This window comes from Grampus griseus, assembly GCF_964374135.1.
Source record: "Grampus griseus genome assembly, chromosome: 13".
Taxonomy (NCBI): domain Eukaryota; kingdom Metazoa; phylum Chordata; class Mammalia; order Artiodactyla; family Delphinidae; genus Grampus; species Grampus griseus.
Window position 1 is genome coordinate 30,501,870 of NC_139007.1, and position 17,689 is coordinate 30,519,558.

The 17,689-nt window shown below is 37.4% G+C and overlaps 1 protein-coding gene across 3 annotated transcripts in view; it reads right to left on the minus strand.

The window, feature by feature from the left end:
• Nucleotides 1–17,689, minus strand: part of FBXL4 (F-box and leucine rich repeat protein 4) — a 67,399-nt gene that overhangs the window by 42,790 nt on the left and 6,920 nt on the right. For 2 of the 3 annotated variants that reach the window (XM_082669099.1, XM_082669097.1), the window contains exons 2-3: nt 9,213–9,301; nt 7,949–8,532 (exon numbers count right to left, since the gene is read on the minus strand). In XM_082669099.1, coding sequence (XP_082525225.1) covers nt 7,949–8,460 — 512 coding nt within the window. In that variant the 5' untranslated portion in view covers nt 8,461–8,532; nt 9,213–9,301. Of the gene's footprint in view, nt 1–7,948; nt 8,533–9,183; nt 9,302–17,689 lie in introns of all 3 variants that reach the window. The other variant, XM_082669098.1, reaches the window with a different exon arrangement.

The window sequence follows — 17,689 nt, forward strand, 5'->3', positions numbered from 1 at the left end:
TGTTTGCTCTGGGTTTGTCGTATATGGCCTTTATTATGTTGAGGTAGGTTCCCTCTGTGCCCACTTTCTGGAGAGTTTTTATCATAAATGGGTACTGAATTTTGTCAAAAGCTTTTTCTGCATCTATTGAGATGATCATATGGTTTTTATTCTTCAATTTGTTAATATTGTGTATCACATTGACTGATTTGCATATATTGAAGAATCCTTGCATCCCTGGGATAAATCCCACTTGATCATGGTGTATTATCCTTTTAATGTGTCGTTGGATTCTCTTTGTTAGTATTTGTTGAGGATTTTTGCATCTATATTCATCAGTGATATTGGTCTGTAATTTTGTTTTTTTGTAGCATCTTTGCCTGGTTTTGGTATCAGGGTGATGGTGGCCTCATAGAATGAGTTTGGGAGTGTTCCTTCCTCCACAATTTTTTGGAAGACTTTGAGAAGGATGGGTGTTAGCTCTTCTCTAAATGTTTGATAGAATTAGCCTGTGAAGCCATCTGGTCCTGATCTTTTGTTTGTTGTAATATTTTTAATCACAGTTTCAATTTCATTACTTGTGATTGGTCTGTTCATATTTTCTATTTCTTCCTGGTTCAGTCTTGGAAGGTTATACCTTTCTAAGAATTTGTCCATTTCTTCCAGGTTGTCCATTTGATTGGCATACAATTGCTTGTAGTAGTCTCTTATGATGCTTTTTATTTCTGCAGTATCCATTGTAACTTCTTCATTTTCATTTCTAATTTTATTGATTTGAGTCCTCTCCCTCTTTTTCTTGATAAGCCAATGGCCTATTGAGATCCAGGTAAAAACTGATTACAGCAAGGCATTTAGGGAACTGAAATAGACAAGAGTATGAAACTCAGGGGAGAAATCTGAGTTGAGACTATAGAAGTCATCGACATACAAGTACCATAATGGTCTTTAGGCCAAGATGGGGGCAAGAAAGGCATATAGCACCACTCTCAGGAGAAGGGAAGTTTGGTTAATTTCTATGTTTAGGAATAAAAGCATAAGGCAGAAACTCAACGGGATTCCAGTAAACATATCACTAACCATAACAGTAGGACTTTTGCAGTTAACAGAACCCTTATAATTACCCCATATTTGTTAGATTTGCTACTTCTCTCCTGAAAACTAGGAATAAAACCCATCAAACATATAAAGAACCTGTGAGTATTTGTATTCAGAGACAACCTGAAAGTAGGAATGGAGAGACTGGTCCCTCTCTACATCCAATCTTGGGAGGCAGGGGAAGAGTTCTAAGGAACAGAGCAGGTTGCGGCAGATTTGAGGAGGAAAGGAAAGCTAGCTGGGCATCTTCTCACTTTCTGTGACAAGGCAGAAAAGCAAATTTGGAATGCCAGCCTAGACCTAAGAAGTGCCCCTAAAGCCTAAATGCAAAAATCTTTAGGGTTTCTAACAATGGAATTGATTTGAACACTCTACTGAAAATCCACACCGTTAAATAGAGCTAGCCATACAGGAACAGAAGTACGAAACATTTAAAACCATGTTCAGGGGAAAACACATTCCTAATTTTGAACAGTACATTTCCAAGAATCCTGGGGTAAATGGTGGAAGGTATTAGAAAATTCGAACTGTGGTTTTACTCATCCTTTTTTTGCTGCTGGAAAATGACATGAAATGATGCTGGAGGAATGTCTCATGTCCAAGAAACAAGGACCACTCAGGACCCTGTTAAATAACTACCTGTACCGGTTCACAACACATGTGGACTAAACCAGCCTATTTTATTGTTTAGCTTCAACTAGAAGTTTTTATGAGCCTTAACAGAAACACTGAAAATGTAATATAGAAATCACCTCTGCCGGGTCCCTTGCCAAGCACTGATTAGAGCAGAAATATTCTACTGTAATAATGTATTAATCCACTAAAGTCCTCTCTCTCTCTCTACCTTGCAGAATGGACAAGGTTAAGATGATGCTTTAAAATGACTTCCTTAACATTTCTAGCATGTTTAAATGTTTAATGCTATGTTAGCATCATTTTTGCTTCTGACTTTATATAGCATAAACATTATATATTTAGTTATACATATAAGTTTAAATATGATAGCATTCTTAAAGTTGAAAAATATCAAACCTTATCAATTAGAAATATTTTTAAATGTCTAAGCATAAAAAAATTCAAGTATCATTAGTTTATTTATATTTTATTTTGATTTTTCTTGATAGCCTAAGAAGTAATAAAGAAAAGTGGTAAAAAGATGGAAAAATTATTTTATAGATCTGTGGCCAGTTGAATTAAATAACTCTGAGACCAATACAAATTGATTTGGGGGTATCTGTATTTAGGTGTTTTTGTTTAAAATTCTAATAGAACTAGAATATATTATTTTAAAGTTAGAAAGAGAAAGATATCTACTTTACCCAACAACAGAATATGTCAATCTTTTTTTTTAATTATAGTATGGTTGATTTACAATATTAGAATAGTTTCAGGTGTGTGACATAGTGATTCAATATTTTTACATATTCCACTTAAGTTTATTATAAAATAATGGCTATATTTCCTATGTCAATCTCTTTTTATTCTAGAAAATTAATGCCAGAATTTAAAAAGCTAGTCAGTGAAAATAAGCAAATACAAGCAAATGCACGTGTGCGTGCGTGTGTGTACACACACACACACACACACACAATTTTCCATGAGATAGCCCTGACTCTTAATCCTCTAGACCCAGAACAGTGTTGATGAGATTAAACTGCTTTAAGTCATGGCCTTTGTAGTCTGCACATTCATGTGCTGACTATATATGCCCACACACCGTATTCATCTACTGGACAAATATGACAAACACTAATGTCCTTTGTAAGTATTTTAAATCTACAGAATCATGTGTAAAATTTGGCATGGAATCCCTATCAGGCTGCACTTTGTCTGCACTTGGAGCCCTTAATTCTGGGTTGGTAACCAGCATTCTCTTTACCAGCCCACTTATTTCTCCTTCTGTTGATTGCACTGAATGCCTACTATATGTCCAGTGCTTGGACACAAAGCACTCTGTCTCTGTAACTGTTGACCTGTTGTTACTCACTGAGAACATCTCTCTAGGGCTCCCAGGAAGCAGCAGGTAGACAAGAGAGGAAGAGAGATGTTCATCAATAGAAACTGGAAAAAGCAAGTTTTCTAACATATTCAGGTTGGAAGCCAGGCACATGGATGCAAAGAGCTTCCCTATAACCAAAATTCCTCCTGGTTAGTAAGCACAACTAGTAACCAGCAAAAAGAAAGTTCTCTTGCCAACATTGTTCCATTTTACCTGCTGAAAGTGAAGGGATAGAATAGGAAAACAAACTAGAATAAAATTAAGTACTCTAATAGGTATACCTACTCACTCCCTGCTTCCCAGCCTGTCTCTAATTGTAACTAACAAAGTGGCATCTGCTTTAAAAAGAACTAACCGATAAAGGGTCTGATCATTTCTGACTTAAATGACAAAATCATGCTTCTTGACTCACAAAGTCAAGGGGACCAGACTATGACCAATTCGTGAAATCATTGCTTAAGCAACTTCCTTTGGCAACAAATTCTTTCTGTGTCGGCCACTTTCTTTCTCCCTGCTTTCTTAACTTCAATATTCTGTAGCGAAAATGCTTTCAACACTCAAAAAAAAAATCCATACCACTAAATTTTATCCCCAAATAGCTTCATTCCAGTCAGCTTCCTCAATATGACTTCAATTTGTCATTCTCTTCCTCCTCTTTTCCGTCTCTCTTTCTCATGTGTAACCCTGCACTAGCCTTTTTTCTGACTCTTACACAAGCATCTATTAAGATCTTATACTCAGAACCAGGACACTCTATACTACCTTTTTTCTTTTCTCTTAGTAGAGCACTAGGCCCGAAGTCAGAAGACTTTGAGATCTTACAGAACTACCTGTAACTTTCCTACCTCACTCACTGAACAAATAAATGCAATCAGACAAAATGGAGAAAGATTGCTTTTAAATTTTAAATGTTCTGGGACAAGTTCATTTCCCATAAATTCCTGAGCTACTCCAACACACTCTCTTATTTGCTAACTCCTAAGGGAGAAATAAAACTGTATGCAATTAATTAAAGTAATAGGCAGTACAGTACAGTGGTTCCTAAACCACAGTGTGTGATAGAGCTTTCCATGATTAAATGTGAAAAATAAAGAATACATTGGTATATATAAAGATATGCACACATATACACGTAAGTTGCCAACCACTCTTTATTCGAGATTCTGAGCATGCTAATTTCTCAGTATAAACTGGGGTTTCTTTTATGAAATGATAGTGATGAAAAATGATGGTAGCAAAGTAACTAATCTGAGAACCCTATATCAGTTCTCTTTTATTATCAATACCATTATGTTTATACCATTATGTTTACCAGTTTATTGGAGTTGACTTTCTCTACCTGTGCTCTGCTTAGATCTCCTGGTAGGTCTGGTGCCCATGTCCCAGATGTGCGGGCTTGCTCCTAAGGGCTCCCACCTGCAGCCTTCTACAGAGAACTACATAGGCTCCCAGAGCCTCCTCTTCATCCTGAGAGTGGCATGTGCCTGGAAGACTTCCATCTCCCCTTCCTACTCCCCCAGCCCACAGCCCAAGACAGACAGGCAGGAGCATCAGAGCCCAGCTCCCAGGCAACTGTGCCTCCAGGCTGACTGGGATTTCACAGGACTTTGCATCCTTGCCTGATTTCTTCCCTTCCCTACAGTGCTTTCCCCACTCCCTTATCTTCCCCACTCCTTACCAGTTTCTTCAGGAGCACTTCCTTAACAAACCTTTAGTAGAGGAACAGTCCTCTCAAGGTCTGCTTCTGGGAAAATGGATCCAAGAGCTCTATGAAATCCCAAAGCTTGTGGCCCTTCAACAGCTTGTTCTCTCCACTCTGGGGCTTTTCTCACTTCTCAGAACACCAAGATCTCACCTCATGGTTTCACCTTTGCACGTAGTATTCTCTCTCCACCATTCCTACCCAAACTAAAGCTTCACTCAACCCTCAGGTCCCAGTTCTCGGAGCCCCACAGGTTAGGCGTTCCCCTCTGCCCGCACATGCAACCTGCAATCTCACGGCCCTCTTCCAGGCTTGCCTGTAAAACTCAAAGAACAAGACCCACATCTGTCTGGCTCTGTTTTGTTCCTGGCAGTGAGTGAGCAGAGAAGGTGTTCAATCAATGTTTCTGATTGTCTAACGAAATTCACCAAAACGTTAACAGTTACTGAATCTGGGCAGAAGAACTGTGGGGTTTTTTTATATATTTTTTCTTTTTTGGTATTTCCTAACAAGTTTTTTTAAACACTGAAACTGATTTCATAATCAGTAAAATTTAAAAGGCCCTTTTTTATTCTGCAATAATATATATTGGTTAGCTTCTTTTTCTCTTAAAAGTTAATGGTATTTTCTGTGGAATAAGGCTAAAAATCAGTTAGGCAAAGTAGAGATACATCTATAAATAAAGCTGTCACTTTGATCACAATCACGCACTACAGCTCTCAGCTAGGAACCCAAGAGCATGATTCATACTCAAAATCAGTTATGCAGACATTAAGTTTTAGATCAGAGGAAAGACATTACATGTTGCATAGATCTTATCCCCATATTGGTTCATCTTTTTAGAAAAAAACTAGATAGCTTTGAGGAAAGAGGCAAAAAATGACAGAGTCCAATGAAACAATTCTCACATAAGAAAGGATCCTACTCAAAGAACTTTTTTTTCCTCTCAGGAAAAAAAGCCTGTATATTAAAGGATGCTGGTTTCCTGTTTTTTAAAAAAACTGACCCATTAATAATATTGTTCACAATGAATTATCAAAATCGTTCTGATAAGAACAGATAAAGATTATACCAGCAGTCTCCAGCTTGAGTTGAGCTGTACTCTGCATTTGCTTCCTGGTAGACTGGGAGGTGCTCCCTGGGAGTTGAGGGGACAGGGACTTCAAGGAAGCAGTGTGTTAGATGCAACATGCAATGTGATCTGCGCCCTCACTCCTCCTCCACAGGCAGCTGGGCGCCTACAGTTTAACAGGTGTCACAGACTGCCCTTGGGCTAGAATAAGCTCATAAGGGCAGAGATTTTTGTCTATTTTGTTCATTGTTCACTAATGTATCCTCAATACCCAGAACAATGCTTTAGCACATAGTAGACACTCAAATACTTAATGAATGAATCAAGCAATATAAAGGTTAAAAACTGATAAGATCAATAAGTACTCGAAAAATGGACAAATAACATGACAGACAGTTCAAGGAGAAGGAAATATAAATGGCTCTGAAACATGAGAAGATATCCAACCTCAGAGATGATAAAAGCATTTCAAATGAAAGTTAACATGAGATAACATTTTTCCCCTAACATTTTTCCCCTAACAAATTGACAAAAATGCTAAAATTTATTAAAACACTCTGTAGGTGAGGCTTCGGGAAAACATGCATGTATATACATTGCTGGTGGGAACAGAAATAGGAGAGCCTCTTTGGAGGGAAGTTTGGCACTACGTATTAAAATTACAAATACATAGACCCTTGGCCCAGCAATCTTTCTGGCAACTTATCCCACAGATATACTTGCACACATGCGAAGTGACCCATGGCAAGGTTATTCACTGCATTAATATTAATAATAGCAAAAGTATTGAAACAACTAAAAACCCATCAATAGGGGAGTTGTTAATAAGTTGGGGTACACATACACTGCATTACTTGCAACTGTAGAAAAGAATAATGAAGCTCTCTTTGCACTTACATGAAAAGATACAATATACACCAGTAAGTGAAACAAATGAGGTACAGAACAATGCAAATAGTGTGCTTATTTTTGTGTATAAAGAAAAATAAAATAAATACATTTGTATTTGCTTATATTTGCATAAAGAAACTCTGGAACAATGCAAAGAAGTGGTTTCTTTGAGGGGGGGTGGATCCTAGGCACATGGGGAACAGGGTACATGCAAGACTGCATTATGTAATTTTTAGATTTTTGAACCATGTGAATATATTACCTAGTCAAATAATTATATTTTAAAAAAGCAGGAGGCTGAACTACAGAAATGAGAAAGAGAGAAAGAGAGAGAGAGCGCGCCTTTAGGGAGAATGCATGAATACTTAAGGCAACATGTATTTATTTTAATTAATTAATTTATTTATTTTTGGCTGCACTGGGTCTCCATTGCTGCACGCGGGCTTTCTCTAGTTACGGCGAGCAGGGGCTACTCTTCCTTGCGGTGCGCGGGCTTCTCATTGCAGTGGCTTCTCTTGTTGCGGAGCACAGGCTCTCGGCACACGGGCTCAGTAACTGTAACACGTGGGCTTCAACAGGTGTGGCTTGTGGGCTCTAGAGCACAGGCTCAGTAGTTGTGGCGCACAGGCTTAGTTGCTCCGTGGCATGTGAGATCTTCCTGGACCAGGGCTTGAACCCGTGTCCCCTGCATTGGCAGGCAGATTCTTAACCACAGCGCCACCAGGGAAGTCCCCAGCATTTATTTTTAAATGAATATACTTGTTACGAAAACATCCACCTAAGATTAAAGCTAATCCCCTACGGACTTCCTCTAAAGTGTCACTCTGTAGGTCGACTTTGAGTTACTCAAAGTATTTAAAAGCAGTAATATGATGTCTGTTTGAAAATCTGTTAGAAATCATATTTCCAACTAACTTCTCAGATTGGTCCATGTCCCAATTAGTTCAAATCGTGCTTTTCATTTATAGTAAATTCACACACAAATCTCACAATCCATGATTATTATGGTGTGAGGTTTTATAGGTATAAAGAATGCATTACATTTCATATGTCTGATCTTTCTTTCCCTATCAGAAAACTAAGGAAAATTTTAAAAATCGAATTTGTTTAAATGACTTAAGAGAATGCTTCCAGTGAAAAAAGACCTCCAGTATTAAAACTACCACAACCTTTCAGCCATAGAACATGGTCATTAAAAAATGAGTCTTACCTGACTTCAGCTGGTGGACTTGGGGAATAGGGATTTGCAGAACAAGCTAGAATTCTAATGACTGCTCCAGGATGATAGGTTTCTAGAACGTGAACAGCTGTAGGATACACCTGTTGTTCAAAAGCAAGTTCCACATAGTCTTGGCTCTGGAAGTTAGGCGGCGTCCTCTTAAATGGCACAGGAGCGCTGGGACACTGATCCCACCATGTTCCGTAAGTTCGAAACACAGCTGTCTGAGTGAAGTCACCAGAACTCGGGAATACATTTGGTACACCTGCTAAGTTCCACATGGTATAGGACATGCTATTCTCACTCCCATAATGGGAGCTGAAATCCACTACTTCTTTGGCATACTGGACCACCTCTGCATTGAGAGGGGAAGTCCGGCTGTTTGCTTCTATAGTTCTATGGCTGTTCATCATTTCTCCTCTTGTAGCTGTCCTGGCTCGGCGCCGAAGGCACATATAATAAAACATAGTCAGAACTGTTAACATGGGAAAGACTGGTGGCATCTAGGTGTGAATTATGAAGCTTCAAAAGGTCAGGTGTCCTCGGTAAGACGCGCGAACTCTTTGAAGGATGTTCTAAAAAAATGAATGGCTTGTTGAAGTAAAATAATTTAAATAAACAGAAAAATGCATGGATAAGGTAATAAACGGCTTTTTACCCAATGTAATTTCCCAGAATGAAACTGAAAAAAACAACATTCACGTAAATGAGACTCTCTGGTATAATTTATCTAATGTACTTTTAAGAAAACTGAATACTGAAAATGTATACAATTTTATGCTATATGGGAAGCAAAACTGATATTATAAGGCAATGGCAGATGTATGACCCAAAAAAAACCTATTTTATGCAAAATTATAACTATCCTTCAAGAAATACTAAGTCCTTGAACTTTTAAAATTAAAATTATTTAAAATATATGGGGAACCACTAAAATACTGCTGTAAATCCAAAAGGACCTTAGGCATTTTATAACTTCACATTTAAACAAATGATTCCCTATTGTTAATTATGACTCACTTCCGAACATGCTAAGTACAGATTTCACATTACGGGAATACAGATTTCTGGAGCTGACAGTTAATCCAGACCAACTATATTAACTGCCTTACACATCACAGATCACCAGACAGTGTTTAATTTATAACCCCTAGCATCATTTGTGAGGGTAGTCCATGGCTGGCTGGCATCTGGTTTGTTGCCAGCTACTCTTAGAAATCACTCACCCCAGATAGAATGGTCACAGGATACACACCAGAAATGCAAAGGTTGGCACTCATCCATGTGGCCTGGCAATTACACTCTGATTTCAGGTACCAATGTTGAAATATGACATTCTTTTACCTGTAAGACAAGAGTTTTAGAAAATATTTTTATTTCTGACTTAGGAAGTCAAATATCCCAACAAGTTTATTATCATAGATAAATAGCTACTTACTAGATACAGAACGTTCAAATTGAACACATCACATCTTTCTGAATTGTGTGGACAATTTTGAATAATTAATATATTTTTAAAATTTTATGACAGAATGTAGTAAAAATATTATTAATGAACCCTTTTTATATAGAGGTTGCAAACCCATAGCTTATAGGTCAAACCATGCCAGCATATATATTAGGACCAAATATATTTGGTGATTTTTAAAATTTGGATGAGTTTGCAACCTTTAACAATCCAGAAAACCCTGTTGAGAAGAGGCCTGGTGGCCGCTCCTGTTCCCAGCCAGCTCTACTAGTTTACAACACAGGCCTGGCCCCTGTCTGCACTGACTAGTAATCTCTTGTCTACACAAACAGGGAAATCAAGCATACTCATTTTTCTACCTGTAAAGTCTTGAGTTTAATTTCTCCTAAGTAAAAGAAGGAAAATAAAACAACTTTTCTTTAGTAGAGCAAAACGTTAACACTAAGATTATAAAACATTAAACGCCTCTCCAACCCCAAACCTCTAACAGCTTTTTGTTCTTACGCACAAGATAGAATCTAAATCCCTTGGTTTGACATTTCAAGGCTCTCCTCAAGCTAGACCCATTTCTTTTTGTCTAATGCAGTAAACTCTTTCACTTTCTAAACACCCTTCCTATTTTACTTTAACTCTACCTCGACATTCCTTTTCCAGCCACTTTATTCCATAAGTAGGCTTATTATCTGGTACCACCTTTGTATCAGATATATACCCTTGTTCCACAAGGGCCTACATTAGGACCAAGTTTCTTGAAGGAAGGAATCTGGCCAAAGATTTCATTTATCAAAGTACTCAGTACATAGTAGGCACAAAATATGTCACGTGTTGACAGAAAGATGATGAGCAAACAAAAAAATTATACAAATCTAAAATAATTTAAAATTAGATAACAGCATCCTCTTCCTCTCAATCCCAGCCAGATCCACACTGAAATGCCTGACAAAAATATAACCGGCAAAACAGTAAATGAAGAGCTGAGTTAGAAACACGTGAGGAAAACCCACAGTTGTGAGAAACAGAGAGGAAAGTCAAAGGGCGGAGAGCAGGAGCTGAAGCTAGTATGAGTCAGGGAACCAATTATGGGTCTTAGTGGTTGTAGTAAGGGGACTTTCTAACACACATGCAGAGAGGTTATTTCAAGCCACGGGTCACATTTGGAAGAAACTTCATAAAGCCAAATTCAGGAAAAATCACCCTATCTGTAAAGCCAGGAACGCGAAAACTTAGCTCACCGGCCAGGAAGCCAAAGTACACTTGACATCAACATAGGCAGTGGCGGAAAGTCACCGGAGAGAAATCAGAACCCTGTTAGGCGTGTACCACGCAGAGTGTGGGCCTAAATTCACACCGTCTTCATGGCTGAGAATCCCTACACCATCCCTAAGCCAAAAGATCTAAAAAGAAAGAGTGGTCCTGAACTGGTAGGGGCAGATGTGAACTTCTTTGCAGGGATGCTTCCACAACACGAGACTGACTAAACCCTTACTAAAGATGCATCACAGTACAAACTTGCAGACCGTAAAAGAAAATGAACCACAGGGACGGACAGTCAGTAGGCAGACACACTAAATGGAAGAACTTGCACCCTAAAAACAAGAAATAATAGAACACTCTGAACAAGACTTTTCCTGAAAAGACTAACAAAGCATGTATTAAAATAAATAAGGAGTTTCTGCAGCACATGCTCTAATGCTGACATATCATGAGTTGACAAATCAGATCACCTCAGGACATACAACACCAAGTGCTGAAGTATAGGACAGGTTATAAATGTGGGGAAAATAATTATCTAGAATATCACCTCTTTATTCAAACATTTCACCTACCACAAGTATAAATATGTCAAATAAAAAAATTTACAAATGCACAAGTATCAAATCTTTAACACCAAAACCTGAAATGAAATAGCTCTTTCTTTTACCACATACACTTTATTTCAAAATAGGCCCCCAGGTAAATTAAGAAGTGTAATTTTCTAAAGAAGTTACTTGGCCCATCTCTTTCTTAAAAGAAAATTAATGAAACAAAGTTAAACTGCAAAAATGAAATTTATGAAATAAAGAATAATGTACAAGTATCCAACTCAATTGACAGCTCAGCTAATTTGGAAGACTGTGGAGCTCAGCTAATTTGGAAGATTGTGGATGTTTTATTCCTGGAAATCTTCAAGGGAAGGACAGAAACCCATCTGCCAAGGTGGATGGATGGGTCTCACTGTATCATCTATAGACATCACCTCTCTCTCCACAGTCTATAAATTGCTGTAACCGAGCTCCTTTTACTTTCTTTATAAAACTGCATTTATCAGAAAGTAATAGTTTTATAAAACCAAAGAAACACCTGCAAAATAAGATATCATCATTCATGTGAACATTCACAATCATTCCTGGCAAAAAGGTTGAGACAAATTGTGAAAGACAAATTCTATTTGAACTACCAAGCCACGAACTTTACAACTGTTTCCCAGCTAGCTTTTACCATCATAGATTATGGGATAATATCAAAAACAGCAAGACTGTCGTGTGGGCAATATCATTTTTAAGCTGTTGTTAAAGTTAAGTAAAATTCTGCACTGAAGTAACATATGTACAAGTGAGTTATAACTTTATAACATATAAAGAAGTTTACATTTACACATGAAGTTTACATTTTCACATTTACATATGAAGAAGTTCAAACTTCTCAGCGAGAAATGTAAATGGATGCTTGATTTTTTCCAACTATGGATAACAATAATCTTTAGAGTTAATTTTTTGTAAGATAAAGCTAAAATGACAAAAAATTTTAAAAGAAGGAAAAGCAGTGTAAAAAAAAAAAGAAGCACTGGAAATAAAGCACTGGAAAAGCAAATATATTTATTATTTTTCCAGCCATACTATTTGGAAAAATGTAATGAAGTTAAAACCTGTTTTTGAAAACAAACACGGCATGGAAATAAAAAAGGGAAATGTGTAAACCCATTGTTAACATTCTTCTTGATTCTAAACTCCTTTCCAGTCAACTAAGATGATACATCAAAGTATTTGGGGGGTTGGGGACGAACATATGGAGAAGAAAGGATAGCTCACTCTACTTTTCCCTGGGAAATGAAGATGAAAAAGGGAAGAGAGCCGCAGTTTCAGGACTCATGTGGGCAGCAACGACCAATGCAGAAGTTTAAATTGTCCATGTACTATCTGGACTTTTGCCAAGGCATTGAGGCAATTTGTGATAACCAGTGAATATCCCAATGGGCACTGAACCAAATGCAAAAGATACAATAACTCCCCTTTAGGAGGAGAATGGAATTCAAAGACAAAATGATTTTTCCCACCTGGTGCAAATAAACAAATATTAGTCTGGTACACTAAATTTGTCCAAGAGGGTGACTATAAGATGTACCTTTTGGGAGGTATATACATTTCTTTTTCAGTTCATTCAAAAAGCTACATTATACAAGGATCATTTTTACAGTGAAATGTCTGTAATATATTAAATGTGCTTTTCAAATAATTTTGACTATAATAAAACATTTGAGCAAAACAAAAAAAAAGCTACATTAATTTTAAGGATTCGCACAATACATAAAAATATTATTTTCCGTTTAACAAAAAGTCTGAAAAAGGGTGATCTTTATTTTACAAGTTATTTTATCTAATCAATTGTCAACAATGATTACGAAGTAAGAAATTCCCCACAACTCACTGAAATTTTATACTAGCACAATCAAGGAATACAAAACAACAGCCATTTTAACCTGCATCAGGAGACTTTCATACACCTTGGGAAACAACTTGCTTTATGCGACATGATATCATTTTAATACAAGTTTACTTTCAACCACATCTTTCATATTATAAAATGCTTAACGAAGTTAAACAATACAATTACAGAGAAAGCAATAACAGTGGAAAAGAGAAATTAAGAGGTATAGACAAGGGAGAACATATGTTTACTACTGAGATTTGAAGTGAGATGGGGAGTCGATGAGGCGGAGAGAAGCAGGATGGCAGGAACTGCAGAGAAGATGGCAGAGGAAAGTGGAGGAAGGAAAAGGGCTTTTCATGAAATCAACGAAAGGAGGCAGTTGGGATGAACTCGAACGCCTAGGTTCATGGTGTGATGGAATAACCTGGAAAACAAGTTTAAAACTCCAAAGAGGATTCTCAACTTATATTAAAGTCAAAAGATATGGGAAAGATAAAAAGGCCAGGCAAAAAGGCAGAGCTCTACACTGAAGGCAAGTCATAACACAATACTTACTTGTAAAATAACACAATACTTACTTGTAAAATAGCCCACAGAGATGTGTCAATGAAGTGACAGAAAAAAACGAGGGTTTCGGCAGCCTTGCAGGATGTTAACAAAATGTCACAGAAGGCGTAATGTGGTAACAGATCAAGAAAAAATGGCTGAACTTTAAATGCTGTCATTTCTGAATCCTGATGAAACTGATCAAGAGACACTGCTTTAAGGAAAGGACTTTTCTGGTTGAGTCTAGACATCAAGACACGAGGGAATGGAGGAAAATATCAATCAAGAAAAGAATGGAATTACACTTGAACTTGGTGCAGCAGCTGACATAACCAGCCCCCTTCCCTGGCCTGCCTCCTGTAGGCTTCTACGCCACCACATGCTCTCCTATCTCCTCCCACCCCTCTGGTAACTTCTCAGTCTCCTCTCTGGGCCTTCTCCCTCCTCATTCTTCTAAAATATACAGAGGTCCCATTAAAGGAAGGCTGTCTTCTTGATAACATGATACATGAGAACCTCCCACCGACCTTGGACCAGTCTTCTCCCTGTCCCTTCCACTTCTACACATCCCACCCTTCCTGTAGACCCACCAGAACCTCCACCACGGCCTCAGCTGCACTTGTGCTTTCACACCTCAGCACCTTCAAGTCTCCCACTGAGGCTGCGTGGCCCTGGAATTCCCTTGCTCCTCCTCTGCTTGGCACCCTCTTACTCATCTTTAAGGTTCAGACCTTATCCACTACCCGCTTTTTCCTTGCTCTTACATTTCGTGTGCCATTTCTTACATGCTGAGATATTTTTTCTACCTTAATAGACTACGAACCCCTCAAGTTCTAAGAATGTGTCTTAATTAGAACTACATCTTTAGGGCTTAGCACATGCCAATATATACTCAATAAACATTTATTCATCTTTTTTGGAGACTGGCAGAGTAGATGGCAGAAGAGAATTAAATAAGTTTAAAATAGACACAGAAATAAAACCCTTCAATACAAGGCACATGTAGACCAAAAAATGACGCAAAAAAAGTTCCATATCTGGATATAGAGAAAAAGAGGGGGGAAGTGGATAAGGAAAATGGAAACACAATAGGTAAGAATCAAATGTATGACTTTCCTTGAAACACTCCAATAAGGAATAGTATATATATTGAAATTTTACTGTTCAAAGAGAATGTGAAACAGTGGTAACTTTTTGTACTAATTCTATTAGTACAAAAGCAGCCTTGAATACGTAAAAAGACCTGACCTTGGCCACAAAGAAACTCTGATTGAAATTAAAGAAAGATTCATGAAAGAGATGATTAGAGAGGTAAAAGAAAGCTATTCTCTCAAATATGGTGATTTTTTTTAACACTCCAAATCTATGTTAAGACCATACGGTGATTATGGAGAACTGGAAAAACTGGATGAAAAAGAAGTTCTTAAACAAAAAAGGGATAACCTCAAGCAAAAGAAAAGAGACAGGCCAAGAGAGGCAATAATATAAGAGTAAGGGTAAAAAGACAGGTTCATATTGTTCAGGTATTAGATATGCTATAGGGAGGAGCAAAGTCTTAACAATAGCATCCCTTAATTACTTACAATGTACTATATTGAAAAATATGACAGTGTCAGGAAGGAGACTATGGGGGGTTGAATATTATAACTTCACGTTTCTCTCTCTTCCTCTAAGTAAATTCTCCTCCAGCATTTTTATTATGATTATAGTTTGTAATCAACAAGGCCCCAATATAGAATAAACAGGTTGAGTTCTTAACTGAACCATGTGGACGAACAGAGAGAAGAGAGCCTCCTACCCAGCTTCAAGGCTTTTTGAAAATCCAGGCATATAAAGCAGAAGGAGAAGGCAAGGGAACCAACCAGGAAGAAAAACCTAAAGGCCAGGGAAAAATCTTGAAAACCAAAGAGGTAAACAGTATCCATTTCTCTTCCAGGAATCAAGGTCAGCTTTGAAAATACAAAAAGTATGGAACACAGTGGGCTCTTCAAAATTTCTGCTGAGTTAATGAGCAAATGGCCAGGACTAAGCAGGAAGTGCCTAACCAGTGAAACTAGGAATACACTTGTCAGAAAACAAAGGAGGTTTAGAATCAATTTAAACTAGGAATTGACAATGGTTAGTTCTACAGAATGTTTTATTTCTCCTCTTTCTTTCCTAGACTTTAACAAGCATATCTAAACTTACAAAATATTTCACAAGCAATCTTTAGTAGCACGAAAAAGGAATTAAGGACTCAATGTTAAAAACACACACACACACAACTGTAGGATAAATGAATGGTGATTTTCTGATACAATAGATCTGGAAACCCTCTTCCTACCCAAGATACTATCTCACAAGTGACAAAGAGGGACATATTTCTAATTACACAGGTATGACACTATAAAGTACCTTACTTACAAATGTCACTAATGCTATATTATCTCTATTTTACATGTTTCTTAATTGTTTAATGATGAATAAGAATAAACCATCTGAATGGGAAGAACTATAATAACCCTAAACCTCTAGCTGACACACAACGTATATTTAACTAAAACCTACAGTATTAAAAATTAGGAATATCTGGTGACAGATAATTTTAATGGACACACTAGAGAGAAAAAATCTCTCTCTAGCTATTAAAACCACAAAGTAAATGTGAATTTATTTTAGCCAAATACTAACTATACATTTGTACATTAAAATAAAGAGCATTTTACCTAATAAAAATATACTGAATTTATTTGGCCTTCCTAACAAAAATCCAAGTACAAGATCATAGGTATGTCACTGCTAGCCATTCAAGCTAAAAGAGCCATTAGTTAAAATGGTGTAATACTGTTAAATTAACTTTGGGGTATAACTTACATTCCAAAACATGTACTCCATTTTAAGTGTACAGTTCAACGAGTTTTGACAAAGACATATACCAGTGCAACCACCACCAGGACCAAGATATAGAATATCTCTATTCTCCCAATCACCCATCCACTCCCTGTGCCAGGAAAAAACTGATCTTCTTGCTGTCACTATAAATCATATTGTCCTTTATTCTAGAGTTAACATATAAGTGAAATATGTATGTACTTTTGTGTCTAATTTATTTTGCTCAGCATAACTGAGATTTTTCCCTGTTGTTACATGTAACAGTTTGTTCCTTTCTTGCTAAATCATATCTATTATACAGACATATTCATTCACCTGCTCATAGACATTTGGGTTGTTTCTAGGACCAAAATGTTTCCAAAATGGCTGTAACATTTTACATTCCCATCAGCAATAAGTGAGAGTTCTAGCTGCGCCACATCTTCATCAACAGTTAATATTGTCAGTCTTTGGACATTCCAGTGGGTGGCTGGTGATACCCTACGGTTTTAGTCTGCATTTCTCAATGGACTAGTAATGATGTGGAGCATCTTTTCATGTTCTTATTTCCCATACGTATCTTCTTCAGTGAAATGTCTATTTTGCCCATTTTCATTGTTTTTTTGTTTTCTTATTATTTATTGAGTTGTAAGAGTTCTTCATACATTCTAGATACAATCTTTATCAGATATATCTTTTGCAAATAGTTTCTCCCAGTCTGTGCTTCCCTTTTTTTTCCTATAAATTTATTTTATTGATTTATTTTTGACTGCATAGGGTCTTCGTTGCTGTGAGCGGGCTTTCTCTAGTTGTGGCGAGCAGGGGCTACTCTTCATTGCGGTGCGCAGACTTCTCATTGTGGTGGCTTCTCTTATTGCGGAGCACGGGCTCTAGGCTCGTGGGCTTCAGTAGTTGTGGCACACGTGTTCAGTAGTTGTGGCTCATGGGCTTAGCTGCTCCACAGCATGTGGAATCTTGCCAGAGCAGGGCTTGAACCTGTGTCCCCTGCATTGGCAGGCGGATTCTTAACCACTGTGCCACCAGGGAAGCCCTTGCCTTTTCATCTATTTGATAATATCTTTTAAAGAGAAAAGTTTTCAATTTTTAAGGGCAATTTATCATTTGTCTTTTATGACATATTTTTGTGTGTCCTAGCAAATGCTTTACTTAAGAGCAGTTTC